The 18165-nt window shown below is 41.0% G+C and overlaps 1 protein-coding gene across 4 annotated transcripts in view; it reads right to left on the bottom strand.

The window, feature by feature from the left end:
• Nucleotides 1-2389: 2389 nt before the first annotated feature.
• The window catches only part of ndrg3b (ndrg family member 3b), a 106971-nt gene continuing 91195 nt past the window's right edge, over nucleotides 2390-18165 (bottom strand). For 3 of the 4 annotated variants that reach the window (XM_037541326.1, XM_037541327.1, XM_017700963.2), the window contains 6 exons: nucleotides 16837-16888; nucleotides 15288-15335; nucleotides 15156-15191; nucleotides 13104-13155; nucleotides 7765-7803; nucleotides 2390-2974 (listed from right to left, as the gene is read on the bottom strand). In XM_037541326.1, the coding sequence (XP_037397223.1) occupies nucleotides 2799-2974; nucleotides 7765-7803; nucleotides 13104-13155; nucleotides 15156-15191; nucleotides 15288-15335; nucleotides 16837-16888 (403 nt within the window). In that variant the 3' untranslated portion in view covers nucleotides 2390-2798. The remainder of the gene's footprint in view (nucleotides 2975-7764; nucleotides 7804-13103; nucleotides 13156-15155; nucleotides 15192-15287; nucleotides 15336-16836; nucleotides 16889-18165) is intronic. The other variant, XM_037541328.1, reaches the window with a different exon arrangement.

Below are 18165 nucleotides of genomic sequence, written 5' to 3'. Positions count from 1 at the left end.
AATAATAATAATAATAATAATAGAATTCATAAAGCTACAAAATCTAATAGAGGAAATAATACAGTTTGAGTATACTGGAATAGCTTCCCACTGTACAGGAGGGATGGAGTGAGTCAGAACCAAACCCCTTCTTCAACTTATCTTTGTGTGAATGTGTGAGGTGTACATTTACGTAAAAGGGGTGGGCTCCAAAGTTTTAAATATTAAAACAACTCCAGTGATAGACAGTGCCTCCGCTTTCTAGACATAACTGGAGACAAATAAAGATCATCATCTACAGTCTGGTTAATTCTGGCCAGGTTTTTTCCCGCCAGCTCATATAAGTGTTTTAATCAGAAAACAGAATCTCTCTTATTTAAAAGTTTCGCGCCTGGTCTGTGTGTCACAATGTAATATCCATTCATGCTCCGCCCATAAATACAGTGTTTTCATATCAGCTAGGTTGGAAAAGCTGACAAAAACCCTTTTCACTCTCTTGAGATATTGTAGCGCCCATGTCATGTTTTTGTATATCGCTGCTGTTGGAAGAAAACCTCGGATCTCCAAAACGGGAACTTTACAGGAGAAGGAAAAAACCTACTTCACTTTTAATGCAAGTCAATGGAACCAGACGTGGAAAGAAGTCATTTTGGGTCATTTCTTGTGGTCCATTCGTCATGAAATTTACAAATAATGTAAAGGGTAACAGGTACTTCCAAGTTATGCCGAAAACTGAAAAACAGCAAAAAATGGACATATGAGGTTTTCTTCCAGCTCCCAGTCAGTAAACAGGGTTCTTCTTCTGTTTGTTTCAGCTTAACGTAAACAAGGTCACAAACTCAGCATCATCTTTTCCAACATGTCTAGTTTCATTGAGCTACACCAACATATTAGAGCTCAGTTGTTTTAGCATTTAAAACCAGAAAAACTATTTCTCACAGATTTTTTGTCAAGGTTCTGTAAAGCTGGTCAAACAGCTGCTACGAAACAGTGCAGCTGAGGGTGGAGCACGGACGGGTCAACTGCTCAGTCGCTGCATGTCAAGCTTAGTGGGTCACGCAGAGTCATGAGAGAGCGAATAGGGGAAGAACAGGAGGTGTACAGTACCTGCGGAAACACCGAAACTAAAGCAAATACACTCCCAATATATTACACTGAAAAGAGGGACATGCTTCTCAGTAGCGGGTAATAAGGTACAGTCAAACAAGGCTGTTGACAACTACTCTGCAATTAATAGAACCAAAAGAAAAATATCAACACAAAGCACAACATATTAACAGGAGTCATAAAAATAAGAACAGAACCTTCCCGGACACAAAAAAGGAGTAACAGAACTGCACTGAAGACAGAATGAACAGCAGGAGGAGGGGGACAAGCGAGCGAGTCCTCTGTAGTGGGCGAGCGAGAGGAAGACCTTCGAGAGGGACAAATCGGACCTCTCTCACCAACAAGTGCCTTCTGAATATCAACATTTCTACTCAGGACATCAGCCTTCATCTAAATATGTACACAGCGAGAGGAGACGGAGACGGAAAGGACAAACAGTACCTGGACGAAAAACAGTAAAACTGAAAGAAAGGAGTGAAGAAAGAGAAGAGAAAGGTCTGAATATAAGGTAGAATATGACTGCATTGCAATAGTTTGAACACATCTTGAGTACAAACAGTCATACTTTGCATCCCTTCGTAACACCAGAACGCTCTGGTTTCAGAATTAAAGGGGAATTCCACTTAAAAATAAAATAATAATGAAAATAATAAAAATAAGCATAATTTGCGTGTTGAACAGTAAATAAAGTTATTCAGATTGTTTTGCAGAAAAATGTAGAAATTCAACAACCAAAAAAAATTTTTTTTCATATCTGTAATCTACGACTGCGTTTTAGGGCCACTGTTAATAAAATTAAAAATAGCAGAATTAAAGAATAAAGTAGGGTGGTCTACATGGCTATCGGGGGCTTCATCTCCCCATTCAAAGAGGGCATGAAGTTCCACAGACAGTGAGGATGAAGATCAAAATGATCCACAGAGAGACGGGAGTGAGTGGAGCTCCGGCGCCAGGACAGCAACCGAGACCCCCTACAGTTAGTCCCCCTACAGTTAGTCCCCCTACAGTTAGTCCCCCTACAGTTAGTCCTCCCTACAGTTAGTCCTCCCTACAGTTAGTCCTCCCTACAGTTAGACCCTCCTACAGTTAGTCCTCCTACAGTTAGTCCTCCTACAGTTAGTCCTCCTACAGTTAGTCCCCCTACAGTTAGCCCACTTTATCCTCCAAATATTGTGACTCTTTCCAAAATATTACAACTTTTTTCTTGAAATATTACTTTATTCCCAAAATATCATGACTTTTTTGTGAAATATTACAACTTCTCGAAAAGTACGATATTTTTCCTCAAAGCCTTCTATTTCTATTTTTACTAACAGTGGCCCTAAAACGCCGTTTTAACAATCTGCAAAGCTGGGGGAGCTTAAGTTTGCGGTGGTAAATTACTTGAACGCAGTGTAAAAACTTTCTTTGGGTGCTATTTTTCCCATTCCTGCTTCAAGACACTTGTAGCGTTAATGATTTGTGGTATTAATGAAGACAATCTGCACTACGTACTGCGAGCCATGGTTCCCATCACCACCACTGGAACGTAATGCGAGTATTTTTCACTCGTTTTTTTTCTTTTCAAACATTGTCTGTGACTTCGTTTACATCTGAGGAAGTGAATTCAATTGATATTTTGGGGTGCAAGAAAAAAAATAAATCAGTGTAACACCCTTTTAATAGAGGGAGAACGAGACAGACAGAGAGAGAAAGAGTGCAAGAGAGACGGTTTAGCAGGACACCTCCATGGTTTGTGGTCTGGCCTGGTTGTCGTGTCCTGGGCCGGCAGTCGCGCCCTCCGGCTGGGAGCTGGTGTGAGTGCGGCTACGGACGCCGTCCACCGAGCTTATGCTGGACGCCGAGTGGGTACGAGAGCGTGCCAAACGGGTCATACTGGCAGTGGGCACTGCATGGAACAGAGAAGAGGGCGGGGAGATGGAAGCGTGAGTCGATGTCCTTGAGAATATAAAGCATAGCATTCAGAACTGAACTACTGTATGGGGTTGGAGGTGGATCTGAAGAGCGGGGGAATACAGTCGTGTGGGAAAGGGTGCCACAAACATTTGGTACTGAGTTTGTGCCATTCCATTCCTGATACATGGTGCTCTAAGCAGCAGGGAGAATAATGAGCTTTCTTCACAAAAAGATGTAGATACCAGTTTGGCAGCACTGAAGGTGGCAGCTTAGGATTATTTTGATACCTGATGAACCTGCTGATTATAGTTTAATGAATTCTAGCTATTATGCTTGTTTGGCTGCTCTCCTTTAGCTGCTGCCTTCTTCCTTCAAACATTTCTTCTTTAATGATGCAATGAACCACATGATGCAATCACCACCTGCAAGAAACAGGGTGGGGGTGATGTGGAGGTCTGCGACATACATGTATCCCTTAACTGATGTTTAGTACCTCGATATTAAAAAAGGAACAGGTCTACGTCTTTCAATGAGATTATTGGATAAATGCTGGTTAGGCTGCTGAACACTGTATATGACTGGATATAACATTTAAAAACAGCACAAATTAGCCAAACACAGGCTCTCTCACCAATTAACGGTTATCACAATTAAATATATCGCTGCTGTGGGATGAAAACCTTGCATCTTCCTTTTTTGTCGTTTTTCAGTTTTTGATGTAAAAACACCTACACTGTGTGTAAATTTCATGATGAATGGACCAAAGTGGCTTGGAAAGACGTCTGGTTCCATTGACTTCCATGAAAAGTAAAGTAGGTTTTATCCTTCTCCTGTAAAGTTAAGGTTTTGGAGATACGAGGTTTTCTTCCGACATTAGCGATATACACCCACATATACGGTGTCTTGAAAAAGTAATTTTATCCCTTGAACTTTTCCACATTTTTCCACGCTACACCCTCAAACCTAAACGTATTTCATTGGGATTTTATGAGACAGTCCGATACCAAGCAGCAAGTAATTGTGAAGTGAAGAGGAAATTATATATTTTATACATCCACATTTTTTTACAAATAAAAATCTGGAAAGTGTGGCATGCATTTGTATTCAGCCCCCCAAATAAATACTTTGTAGGACCACCTTTCGCTGTAATTACAGCTGCAAGTCTCTACCAGCGTTGCACATCTAGAGGCTGAAGTTTTTGCCCATTCCTCTTTGTAAAATAGCTCAAGTTCAGTCAGATTGGATGGACAGTGTGGCAAAGTCTTGCCACAGATTCTCAATAGGACTGAGGTCTGGACTTCAACTGGGCCATTCTAACACATGAACATGCTTTGATCTAAGCCATTCCAATGTAGCTCTGGCTGTATGTTTAGGGTCGTTGTCCTGCTGGAAGGTGAACCTCCGTCCCAGTCTCAAGTCTTTTGCAGGTTTTCCTCCAGGATTGCCCTGTATTTAGCTCCATCCATCTTCCCATCAACTCTGACCAGCTTCCTTGTCACTGCTGAGGAGAAGCATCCCCACAACATGATGCTGCCACCACCATGTTTCACGGTGGGGTTGGTGTGTTCAGGTTGATGTGCGGTGTTAGTTTTCCACCACACATAGCGTTTTGCCAAAATGTTCAACTCTGGTCTCATCTGACCAGGGCACCTTCTTCCACATGTGTCCCCTACATGGCTTGAGGCAAACTGCAAACAGGACTTCTTATGGCTTGCTTTCAGAAATGGCTTTCTTCTGGACACTCTTCCATAAAGGCCAGATTTGTGGAGTACAAGACTAATAGTTGTCCTGTGGACAGATTCTCCCACCTGAGCTGTGGATCTCTGCAGCTCCTCCAGAGTGACCATGGGCTTCTTGGCTGCTTCTCAAATTAGTGCTCTCCTTGCCTGGACTGTCAGTTTAGGTGGATGGCCATGTCTTGGTAGGTTTGCAGTTGTGCCATACTCCTTCAATTTTCAGATGATGGACTGAACAGTGCTGTGTGAGATGTTCACAGCTTGGGATTTTTTTTTTTAATCTAACCTTGCTTTACACTTCTCCACAACTTTATCCCCAAAAGTCTGGTGTGTTCCTCGGTTTGCATGATGCTGTTTGATCACTAATGTTCTCTAACAAACCTCTGAGGCCTTCACAGAACAGCTCTAGTTACACCGAGAATAAATGACACACAGGTGGACTCTGTTTACTAATTAGGTGGCTTCTGAAGGCGATTGGTCACACTGGATTTTATTTAGGGGTGTCAGAGTACAGGGGGCTGAATACAAATGCACCCCACACTTTTCAGATTTTTATTTATTTAAAATTTTGAAAACCGTGTACTATTTCCTGCCTTCCGCCCGAGGACCGCTGGGACAGGCTCCAGCAAACCCCCGCGACCCTGAGGGAGAAGCGGCTTAGAAAATGGACGGATGTTCAATTTCCTTTCCACTTCACAATTACGTGCTACTTTGTGTTGGACTACCACAAAAAATCCTCATAAAATTCATTTAAGGTTGTGGGTGTAACGTGAAAAAAACGTGGAAAAATTCAAGGGGTGTGAATACTTTTTCACAGCACCGTACAATCACCAAGCACTTTATTAGGAACATCTGTACGCCTACTCATTCATGCACTTATATAATCAGACAATCGCGCTGCCGCAGCGCAGCGCATGAGACCATGCACATATGGGCCAGCGGCTTCAGCTAACGTTCACATCAATCATCAGAATGGGGAAAAATTACGATCTCAGTGATTTTGATTGCTGGTGCCAGACGGGCTGGTTCAAGTATCTCTGTAACTGCTGATCTTCTGGGATTTACAGTCTGTAAAGTTTCCTCTGAATGTAAAAAGAAAAAAAAACATCGTCACCCAAAAGTTCTACACACAGAAGCTGCTTGTTGGTGAGGGAGGTCGACTGAGAATGGCCGGACTGGTTCGAACTGACAGAAAGGCTAGAGTCACTGAGAGAACCACAGAAAAGCATCTCTATGCAGATTTCCGCTGAGAAATACAGAAGTAGGGTCAGAATTTGGCGTCAACAGCATGAATCCAGGGACCCACCCTGCACTGTGCACAGTCCCGGCAGGTGGAGGTGGTGTAATGCAGTGGAGAAGGTCTTCTAGACACACTTTGGGTCCATTAATATCAATCAATTATTGCGTGAATGTCACAGCCTATTTGAGTACTGTTGCTGACCATGTGCTTCATGGCCATAACTTACTGTCTTCTAATGGCTGCTTTCAGCATAATAATGCGGTCACAAAGCTGAAATCATCTGAAACTGGTTCCATGAACCTGACAATGACCTAATTTTTCAGTGGCCTTACCAGTGACCAGATCTAAACCCAAACGAAGGCCTCAGCATATTTCGCCTGGCTTCAGCAAACCATATGACATAACTGCAGAGAAACACAACCGCAGACGTTGCGCATATGGCAGCTGGGCGAACTCAATATGCGAAAAAGCCTCTGATTGGTCGGTACAAAAGAGGTGTGCCACGTGTGTAATGTGTGTAATGTGTGAACATTAGTGGAGCTTGTCAGCTTGCAAAGGCGATTTCGGCTTCCAGTCACCCTCGAGAATTTCTTTAGCAAAAAGTATGCTGAGGTCTTGACGGTGCCCCTGAAAAACGATGCATTCATGCCAACACGGGCCAGAAAGACCTGCGGCTCTTCGTTACCTAATCATTACCTAATGATAGTATAGTGTTCCTAATAAAGTGCTTGGTGAGTGTATATACATATATATCCCTGTTGTCGGAAGAAAACCTTGTATCTCGATTTTTGATGTTTTTCAGTTTTTGACATAATTTGAAAATGCCCGGTGGTCTTTACATTGTGTGTAAATTTCATGACGAATGGACTAAAAGAAACGGCCTAAAATGACCTGGAAAGACGTCTGGTTCCATTGACTTACATTAAAAGTAAAGTAGGTTTTATCCTTCTCCTGAAAAGTTGCCATTTTGGAGATACAAGGTTTTCTTCCGACAGCAACAACAACACACACACACACACACACACATTATCTATATCTCTATATATATATCTCTATATATATATCTATATATATATATATCTATATATATATATATATATATATATATATGTGTGTGTGTGTGTGTGTGTGTGTCAAAGTTTGAAGTGTCAGCCACCACAGTCAGGACACTACCTATTGTCATTCTTGTGGTCACTGCTGCAGCCCTAACTGCAATCTGACACAACTGGTGTTATTTTCATACCTGATACAATCACTACAGTGATAAACCATGTTTTAAACAGTGCTGCCACTATCTAGTCATTATTCTCCCAAAAAGAAAAAAAAAATCCCCAGATCAGGATCAAGTTTCAATTCATTTTTACTGCAGCTGAAAAAATGAATGTTCAGGAATCGCAACCCATGTAGAAATGCAGCATGCATTAATGCCAAATAATGCATCAGAAAGAAAGACAGAGAGAGAGAGAGAGAGAGAGAGAGAGAGAGAGAGAGAGAGAGAGAGCAAAATAAGTAATACCTGTGACAACCTTACCAGTGTGCTTGAATTCGCACCCTCTCAACATTAAACATACAGCATATTGAGGTTATGACTGACCACACAATCATGCTTTTAACACCATGATGCAGAGACAGGGAGAAACAGAGGAATGGATGTGAGGAGACAGGGCTGAGAGAGAGAGAGAGAGAGAGAGAGAGAGAGAGAGAGAGAGAGAGAGAGAGAGAGAGACTGAATGGACAGACACTAAGTGGACGAAACAGTGGAGATGGCGGGTTGGAAGTCTAAAGTGCTGTCTGAACTCCTGGTACCTGAGTCGCTGTTCAGGTGGCTGAGGAGCACATGGGGGACTGTTCACATTTGACGGAGGGGTCAAAGAGGAAGAGGAGAGAGAGATGAGGGAAATGGAGAGATTACCAGTAAGACTTTCTAAAAGACTGAAGTCATATAGAGAAGAAACACAAGACAGATTAGCCGGGGGGTCAAGGGGAAAGTGTGGGGATGTCGGGGTGGAGTTCTCGGTCTAAAAAGGGAACCGGCTCAGTCAACAAAAGCTACATTTGCATATTTTTTTTGCAAACCAAAAACCCCGGCGTTAACCATAACCTGTTTTAGCACGAAGCGTAATTCTGACTTTACCATAACCCTAACCACACGATACTAAAAGCCATACTAGTCTTAATCAATCACTCAGACCTACGACTTTCCCCAAGTCTTCCCCAACAGCTTGCACAACTATACATCAAAGTATTTAACGCTTTTTCTTTGGTCGCGCTGGGCGATATACTGTATGCAGCGGTATGAGTGTCAATAAATAATACTGTTTTTGGTTTAGCAGTACAGACAAAAATCTAAATCTTCAAAACCGCAATGCATTTATTGGGCGATTAAAAAACACATAAAAATAAAATAAAATAAATAAATAAATAATAAATCGTCATTTTCCTTTCTAGCAATCCAACTGCTGTCAGGTTAATGCTTATAGTACCATGTAAGGGTCCCTTAGGGAAGGGGTCGGCTAGAGGTCGCCACTGGGTCCTTTCAACAAAAATCAAACCACCTTGGGAGCCACAACATTTAATGTCCCATTTACCGTTTGGTTGCATGTCTCAGTACGTGCTGATGTACTAGTACAGACTAAGAAATATAACAAACGAAACTCAGACTTCGCTCTACTTTAATCTTCGGCTCAGCTACAGCCGCTTTTCTCACATCTCCAGCAGGAAACTTTTTCATAAGTAGATCAGTTTCATGTAAAACGTCTCTCAAATGTTCAACTTTTTACGAGGCTGAAGTCGCTTCTCGTTCGCCAGCTCCTTGTTTGAATTTTCCACTTTAAATGTTGCCTGGAGAACTTGGCCGAGTTCTCAGCTTCAGCTTTGTGACTTTTTCGGTTTCTCATTGCAAATGGAAAGTTATCAGGAAACCAGCTAAGCGCAAATAAGACCAATCGCCTCCAAATTATTGATGTTAGTCTTAAATCTTTCGGTAACGCTTTATTTGAAGGCTACCTACATAAGGGCTTCATGACGCATTCATAAGCGCTGAATAATGTGTTTATGAAGCACTACATGAACATTTATTAAGCGCTTATGTCGGTTCTCGCAACCTGACATAAGATGTTTTATGAAATAAATGACATTGTAGTGACATAATAAGAATAAACGTTGAACATATTTACAGCACTAAACATTTAAAACACTATACATAACTATTTATGTCAGCATTCTTAAGACGACATTGTACTGATATCAGGTGAAATATGCCTGGAAACCACCCCCTCTTCCCTCCAGGGCATAGATAAGATGATTGATGCAATTATGTATAGGGTTTAAATATGTTTAGTGCTGTAAATATGTTCAACGTTTATTCATATTATGTGTCTGTGTCTGTCTGTGTTTGTCTGTCTGTCTGTCTGCCCTGCGATGGACTGGCGACCTGTCCAGGGTGTATCCTGCCTACCGCCCGAAGACTGCTGGGATAGGCTCCAGCACCCCCCGCGACCCTGACGGAGAAGCGGCTTAGAAAATGGATGGATGGACTATAAAGTTTATCCGTTTGAACATTAAATATCTTGTCTTTGTAGTGTATTCAACTGAATATTGATTGAAAAGGATTTGCATGTCATCGTATTCTGTTTTTATTTGTTTTACACAACGTCCCAACTTCACTGGAATTGGGGTTGTATTAATGCGGATGGTATTTATCAACAATCCATTACATAATTATTCCATAACCTGCCCTGTTCCACAAGGGTTTATTAAAGGGCATCAATCAACAGATAACCAACAAAGCAAATACTCCCCTGCAGAAAGTACAGTTACTGATGTATATCAGCCTCTCTGTGACTTGTGCCTCTAATATGGTTGGCAAGTTCAGTTGTGGTTAAGCTGTACTCGGTTGCTTTAGGCGGTCCCACATTATACAGTCTAAACAGAAGGAAAATGACTAATGCTCATCTTTCTACATGCTGGAAATCACCAGAGACCCCACCAGACACCCCACCACAAAGGCCTGAACTCACAATTAACCTGTCAGGGACTTTTCCAAACACAGAAAAGTCGCCAAAAATGTTTAGATCAGATTTAAAGGTCCCATATCCTACACATTTATATACTTCTTATACTCTATTTTTATCTCTAAGGCTCACTTTTGACATTTGTGTGGGTTTTTACGTACCAAAAAAATGGGATAATTCGTTCAACCTCTTTATATGCCTTAGGCTGTTTGCTGTGTCTTTAAGGCCGACGTATGCAAATCAGCTATTTTGATTGGTCCTGTATTGTACCTCACTTAAAAAGCAACCCAGTCTGAAACACTCCAAATGACTTCAGCATGAACGGGAGGGGCCAAAGAGGTGATTCATCCGCGGCTACGTTCACACAGCAGGTAAAAGTGGCCCAGATCTGATTTTCTTTGTTCACATTATCTTTCAAATGTGATCTGCATGCAACATCAGTCTGAACGGACCAGCTCCTAAACGGACCCGCATGAGCTTCACGCTGCTCATCCACTGCTACCCGCTTCAGACCAGCTGCCCACGCATCAGCTACCGCCACTTGCCTTGGACTAGCTGCCCACCCTACATTGAAGTTTTCATGGAAAACAATGTAGAGGTGGAATTTCCCCGTTGTGGGACTAATGAGGGTTGCTTAATCTAATCTAACCTACATGAAGAACCACACAAACCTTAGTAACAAACAAAAAGCCACCAAAAACCCTTTTAACAAGGGACAAATTCTAAGAAGGTACTGAGACGACCACACTAGTTAAAGTAGGTAAGGAGCAGAATCTTTAGCAGCAGCTTTGAGGGAAGGATTTACCGTATTTTTGGCTTAGTTGTGTGTAATGATGGAGCTTTTCTGCTGTAAAGAAGAGTCAAGAGCCTGGACTACAGGTCAAAATACCAAGTGACTTATAAAGAAGGAATGTGACTAATCACACCAGGTTCTTAACAAAACAACAGTTTCTGACTTACTGGGTTGCAGCTTTCTTGCTCATTCTTTCTCACACTCACAGCTCAGTGCTGATCAGACTGAAAATACTGAAAGGGTGACTCAAGCTAGCTACCCAATGTCTAGAACCATTCAGGTTCCTCGTGTCTGTGGCAGTAGTGTACCTAACATTTTCAGAGTCATCTCAACAACCTGCCTTTTTTTTTAATTAAATAATATCTTACAGCTGAAATAATATAAGCTACACATGACGCTTTATCCAATAGTCCAGGTTTCTGAACAACAAAAGGCTATTAAATAATAAATAATACACTATTTATTTGTAGTAGTTCCTTGATAAGTTATCTGCTTAAATTTTCAAATACAAGGTATTTTTAATTTTAACTTTATCATAACTTCTTTCTCAGTGATGCACATCTTTCTTAGTCAGCATGGAAACATCTTCAGCTCTGTTTATCAGTTAATTATCAGTTCACTAATAGTTGAAGTCGGTTGTAGAGCAGCAGCACAAGAGAATTTTATGTATCGGCATCAACAGATATGTACATAAAAACGTATAAGCGACGACCCACAATTTTCATATACACACCAATCAGGCGTAACATTATGACCACCTCCTTTTTATCAGCTCCACTTACTGTATAGCTGCACTCTATAGTTCTACAGTTACAGACTGTAGTCCATCTGTTTCTCTGATACTCTGTTACCCTGTTCTTCAGTGGTCAGGACCCCCATGGACCCTCACAGAGCAGGTACTGTTTGGGTGGTGGGTCATTCTCAGCACTGCAGTAACACTGACGTGGTGGTGGTGTGTTGTGCTGGTCTGAGTGGATCAGACACAGCAGTGCTGCTGGAGTTTTTAAACACCTCAGTGTCGCTGCTGGACTGAGAATAGTACAGTCCATAGGACTCATACTATACAGCAGCAGATGAGCGGTCATCTCTGACGTTACATCTACAAGGTGGACTGTCGAGGTAGGAGTGTCTAATAGAGTGGACAGTGAGTGGACACAGTGTTTAAAAACTCCAGCAGCACTGCTGTGTCTGATCCACTCTGACCTGCACAACACACACTAACACACCACCACCACGTCAGTGTTACTGCAATGCTGAGAATGACCCACCACCCAAATAGTACCTGCTCTGTGAGGGTCCATGGGGGTCCTGACCACTGAAGAACAGGGTAACAGAGTATCAGAGAAACAGATGGACTACAGTCTGTAACTGTAGAACTACAGAGTGCAGCTATACAGTAAGTGGACAGTGAGCGTAGAAACAGGGAGGGGGTCATGATGTTATGCCTGGTGTATATTTTAATTAAAATAATCATTCATTTAAATGTTTCACCCAGATGTCTGAGAAGCTAACTCAATACTTAAAAGCACTGTATTTAGTAGAAAAAGTAGTAGTAAAGCTCAGAGAGAGAGAGAGAGAGAGAGAGAGAGAGAGAGAGAGAGAGAGAGAGTTGTCTTCCACACAGGGCTGGATGCAGGCCATGCAACACGGCATTCTCACAGCGTAGAGCTCCTGTACTTACTCCCTCGACTTTGCATCACTGCACAGCCACACAGGAGACAAATTCGTATGTTAGTTAAGCGTCACAAACCCACGCTGCGATTTATAACACAAGGGAACTTCAGCCTGGTTCCATGTCAGCATGTGACAGCAAGTTCCCCTGGGGCTCTATGAGTAATCATGCTTATTATCTCGAACTTGAAAAACGAACAATATTTCATAACACAGTGTAGCTGTGTGACAAGGTCGGCTGCTTTACTGCGGAGCCTGACAGAACAGAGCTACAGTGAGATAATTCAGCATCTGAACTGGTCAAAGTGTGACTGCGTGCGCGTGTCTGAGAGCATGTGTTAAAAGACATCTGCGTGGGTGGAAAAGGGTGGCTGAGGTGAAATTTTCCACATAAAACTTTCTGACAGTGAGATTTTTTTTAAAAGACAAGATGTTTAAAGACACAAAAGGCACATCACATACATTTCAGACACACCGCTACAGCCTAGGTCAGACTAAAACATGAGGAAAATAACACAATCATGTGACTGACACTGAAGAAGGGATTTCTACGGAAGGAACTGGCTGACGAGAGAGACGAAGTGTGTGAGAGAGAGAGAGAGAGAGAGAGAGAGAGAGAGAGAGAGAGAGAGAGAGAGAGAGAGAGTTAAAGTGAGACAGATACTCACTGTAGCCCATTCCCTGGACAAAGTACTTGAAGGCCTCAGCAAGTTTACCAGGCTGAAAAGAGAAGTTGGCAATTATGGAATATAATTATGCCGTACATTGTTCAAGTTCATTGTATGAAGCTCAAATTGAGTGTTATGTTAAACATCCAGCAAGGTTAAAAGGTCGCAGCCACCGCCACTACTAGTGTTTATATGGCAACATAACAAGAAGGTAAGGTTCTTATTCAGTTTACTGCTGGGGGTACATCCCCCAGCCAAATAACTCCGTTATGTTTGCCATGTTAGCTTCCTCACTGGCAGTTTCTCTGATTTGAACAGAGAAGGAGACTGTTGGGTTAACATAGCTTAATCAATCAATCAATCAATCAATCAATCAATCAATCAATCAACCTTTATTTTGACTCGGAAGTACATTGAGGGCAACCCTCATTTTCAGTGTAGCCGAGCGTTTACAAAAACAGGGATTGACATGACAAAGAAAATAATAACTACATTTAATCATTTTAAATTAAAAGAAAATTTAAAATAACAGTGAATAAAAGATAAAAGTAGCTTAAAATACAACTACGTGGGTGGGACAACCCACTTGTAAATGGTGAAGAAACTATGAGGAGTGCCCGATTTACGTCAAAACGGGAATTTTGGCAGCATTTATCAGCTGTTTCTCGGTCAGTGGAACGCCATTCATAGGCTATACTTCGTACATGAATACCGTGTCCTCACAAGAGCAAGATCGACCTACAAAACAGAAACATGTCGGTTCCCCAGGGCTTTAAATAAACAAATACAACCCCATTTCCAGTTGGGACGCTGTGCTAAATGGTAATTAAAACAGAACGCAATGATGTGCAAATCACGTAAATCATATTTTTAAAAGGAAAATAAAAATACGACGAAGACAAGATCAAATGTTGAAACTGAGAATTTATTATTTATTTATTTATTTTTTTTAAATGTATGTCCATTTTGAATTTGATGCCAACAACATGTTCCAAAAAAGTTGAGACGGCGCAACAACAGGCTGGTGAAGTTGTGCAATGTTAAAAAAAAAAACACCTGGTGGTTGATTGGCAGCAGGTCAGTAGCATGACTGGGTATAAAGGGGCATCTCAGAGAGGCGGAGTCTTTCAGAAGAAAGGGGGGGGGGTCACCACTCTGAGAAAGACTGCACCATCAAATAGAGCAACAATTCAAGAAGAAAGTTTCTCGACATAAAACAGCAAAGAACCTTTGCTTTTCATCATTGATGGTAGATAATATCATTAAAGGCTCAGAGAATCTGGAGAAGTCTCTGTCTGTGAGGGACGAGGCTGAAAACCAGGATCTGCTGGCCGTGATCTTTGGGCCCTCAGGCAGCGCTGCATTAAAAACAGACATGATTCTGTAGTGGAAATCACTGCATGGGCTCAGAAACACTTCTGAAAACCACTGACTGTGAACACAGTTCATCACTGCATCCACAAACGCTGTTAAACTCTAAAACACAAAGAAGAACCCAAATATAAACAGGATCCAGAAACGCTGCCACCTTCTCTGGGCCTGAGCTTATTTAAAATGAACTGGGGTGAAGTGGTCAAATCAACATTTGAATTTTTTTTTGGAAATCATGGACACTTTGTCCTCCGGGCTGAAGACCACTCAGCATGTTATCAGTGCACAGTTCAAAAGCCAGTATTCATGATGGTATAGGGGGGCATTAGCACACATGGCATGGGTGATCCGCACATCTTAGAAGGCACCACTGATTCTGAACAAAATCTACACGTTCATGGCATATATTTTTCAAAAAACAGTAACATTTCTCACTTTCAACATTTAATATGTTGTCTTTATACTATTTTCCTTTAAAAACATGGTTTACATGATTTGCATATCATTGCATTCCATCTTTATTTTCAATCTGCATAGCATCCCAACTTTGTTTGGAAATGGGGTTGTAAATAAATGAATTTAATGGAGTTCAGAAACTACAGCAGCTATAATTCACTCATCTACAGGACGTCATACTCTCCCAAAACTCTACTCAAATATCAGTTTTTCATTGTAGCTTACTTGAACAACTTGAGGTAGACCTCCACAATCTGCCATCTGAAAGAATAATCAAAATCAAAATGTAAAACCATCCATGTCTTACAAAACGAGGACTACTAGAAAGCATTTGGAAGGCAGAGTATGTTCTCTTGCCTTGAGCAGGGTAGTCTTTGTGGGGTTAAGCCTCGAGTTGCACTCAACCTGAGAGAAGAGACAAGATCAGGTTCCATTTAGTCAGTTCAGAGAGCGACAACACAGACATACAAGGCACAGTTTCAACTGAAGACCTTCAAAGCACAAGCTGTTCTCGCCTAGAAAGCAACCTTATACATTTTAGCTACTTGAGATAAACAGAACAACTTGGAACGAAATGTTTTCTGTAGGTGAGCCACAAAAAACACAAGCTCATACAAACAATTATTACTGGCATCAGACAAAAGAGAAGATCTGATTGATATTGTAAACATTTAATGCACCAGGTTAAAGGAATAGTTTGGTGAAAAAACTAATGAACACGATTTACCCAATGCAGTCGCCTGATTTTCCTCAAAATGATTCCTATAAACGGTCAGAAATGCTGATACAATAATAAATACAATAATAATACAATAATACAATTAATAAAAGTTTTGTAACAATCATCCACTTAGAAATTACTGAAATAAAGTTATGGTCATATAGCTGAGGCCTAACAGGCCTAACGTTTGCATGCATGGGACAGCGTGAACCTCTGACCCAGGCATGGGCAGTGCATCACATAAAAGGGTTTTTGATAAGGCACCTGGAGAAAAGAAGAATTGGCAAAAAACTAGCCCATAAGTCAAATTAATGAGGAAAGTGCCCAACGAAAGGCCTTGAAGAGGTCAGAGTGACTTGATATGGAAGGGATGAGAAATTATATATATATATATATATATATATATATATATATATATATATATATAAATAAAATCTTAAGATTGGTGGGAAATAAGGGTTCTCTTGGTAAACCAAGTCGTAATGGGAACCAAAAGGTGATTCAGGGACATATAACAAAGGGAGGGGTGAAGCACTAGTCCCGAAGTAGGACATAAAGGCTGTTTTGTGATGATCTTTGCATTTGGTTGACCGGGGAACCAACTTGCCACCTGACCCTTTTCTGCATAAGAGAGCAGAATAAATTTAGAACTAAAACTTAACTTAAAATTAATTAGTTGTAATGTAACATGGGTCCAGACTTGGGGCGGAGACTGGATCGCTCCAAGTCCTGACCAAACACTCCAAACTCAGAGTGGTTAAGTGTCTCATTAAAACATGTAAGACAGCCACACTCAGTCATGGACTGTCAGCCCTGGGGATTGAACCGGCAACCTTCCGGTCACAGGTCCAGATCCCTAACCTCCAGCCCACGACTGCCCCTTCACTTTTCCAGTGTTGGAATGTCAAAACATCTTCGATACAGTTTGCACCGTGAACATCCTAAATGCTACCCCTTAGCTAACTGAGATTCATGTAAACTGTGGTTAGAACTGCACAGGGGGAAAGTCCAGGAAATTCCATAACCTTTCCAGTAATTATTGTTTTCTATGACTTGTCCAGTCCTGGAAAAACAAACTAGCACCGGTATCAGCATCAACATATCTGTATATGAAATATATCAGAAACTGCCGTCAGCTCAGAATTCCCTTGTTGGTGCATCCCTAGTTTCAGCATCATCACTCACCACTGCTTCCACAGCTGGGGAAGTGTCACCTACTATGAGCAGCACGGGACACCTAAACAGACAAAAAGCAAGAAACAGAGCCAAATGATAAGAACGTCCACACATGGGTCAATGACAAACTATCATATTTCAATAAGTTAAATACTGTGATTAAAATATGCTTTGCCAAATATTTATACCCCTTAAACGTCTCAAGACTTATTATCAGGCAAGAATGAATTACTTGATAACTACTATGAATCTAATATGCAGGTTGTGAAGTTATGAGACTTAAGGGGTTAAACCTAAAGATTAAAAGTTTAAAAAAGGTAAAGTTAAAAAGATCTAGTTTGCATTACCTGGACTAAAATTAATATTATTTGTTGCACACAAGACTTGATGAACCAAAATGCTTATAAAAATTAGTTTGCACAGGAAACTTGCATCGCAAAATATAAACTCAGTTCCAAAAGAACTAAGACCGCAGGAAAAAAAGTAAATAAAACAGAAATAAAAGTGATTTATAAATCGACTTTGATGTGCATTTGAATGAAAGCAGTAGAACTGAACAAAAAACGAACAAAAAAGGTATTTTTAAAAAGTCTGAGCTACTTATTTAACCTTACTACCTTCGTTGTTTTTGGTAAATATATGTTCTTTCCAGAAGCTGATGCCTGCAACACAACTGAAACGTGAAATTTGAAAATAAAGACTAGAAAAATCACAGAAATGTTCTAAAAAATATATATATAAATAAAAAAGGTCTCAAACAGGTGATACAATCATGCTTGGGTATTAAAGGTGCATTCAAATCAAATCAAATCAAATTTATTTGTATAGCGCTTTTTACAACGGATGTTGTCACAAAGCAGCTTTACAGGATTTCAGAAAAGACAAAGTTTCAACAGGACTGTAAGAATGTACAGAAACCCCCTGGTGGGCAAGCCAGGGGCAACAGTGGCAAGGAAAAACTCCCTCAGAACTGAGGAAGAAACCTTGGGAGGAACCAGGCTCACCAGGGGGGACCCATCCTCCTCTGGTCAAACTACCTACATTCAGGGAAGGCGAGGTCCTTTACGATCAATCGATGCTCGCCACTTTGACAAAAACGCACCAATTGTTTAAGAAGTCTCATCTGTCAATATCTTTGTACGTTTTTCCCTGAAATGTGTTCTTGAGAAAGGTTCTAAGAAAAAATCTACGTCAGATTCATGACGTGTTCTCAGTGTGAATAGATTCTGCTCTTAAACGAGAACAAATCCTAAATAAGAAAACACTGGGGACCTTCACAGTCATTGTGAAAACTACATAAGTGTGTTTTGAGAGGTTTCTTCTTAAGATGTGGTTGGT

Source organism: Pygocentrus nattereri, chromosome 9, assembly GCF_015220715.1.
Source record: "Pygocentrus nattereri isolate fPygNat1 chromosome 9, fPygNat1.pri, whole genome shotgun sequence".
Taxonomy (NCBI): domain Eukaryota; kingdom Metazoa; phylum Chordata; class Actinopteri; order Characiformes; family Serrasalmidae; genus Pygocentrus; species Pygocentrus nattereri.
This window is presented reverse-complemented; position numbering and strand designations above follow the sequence as displayed.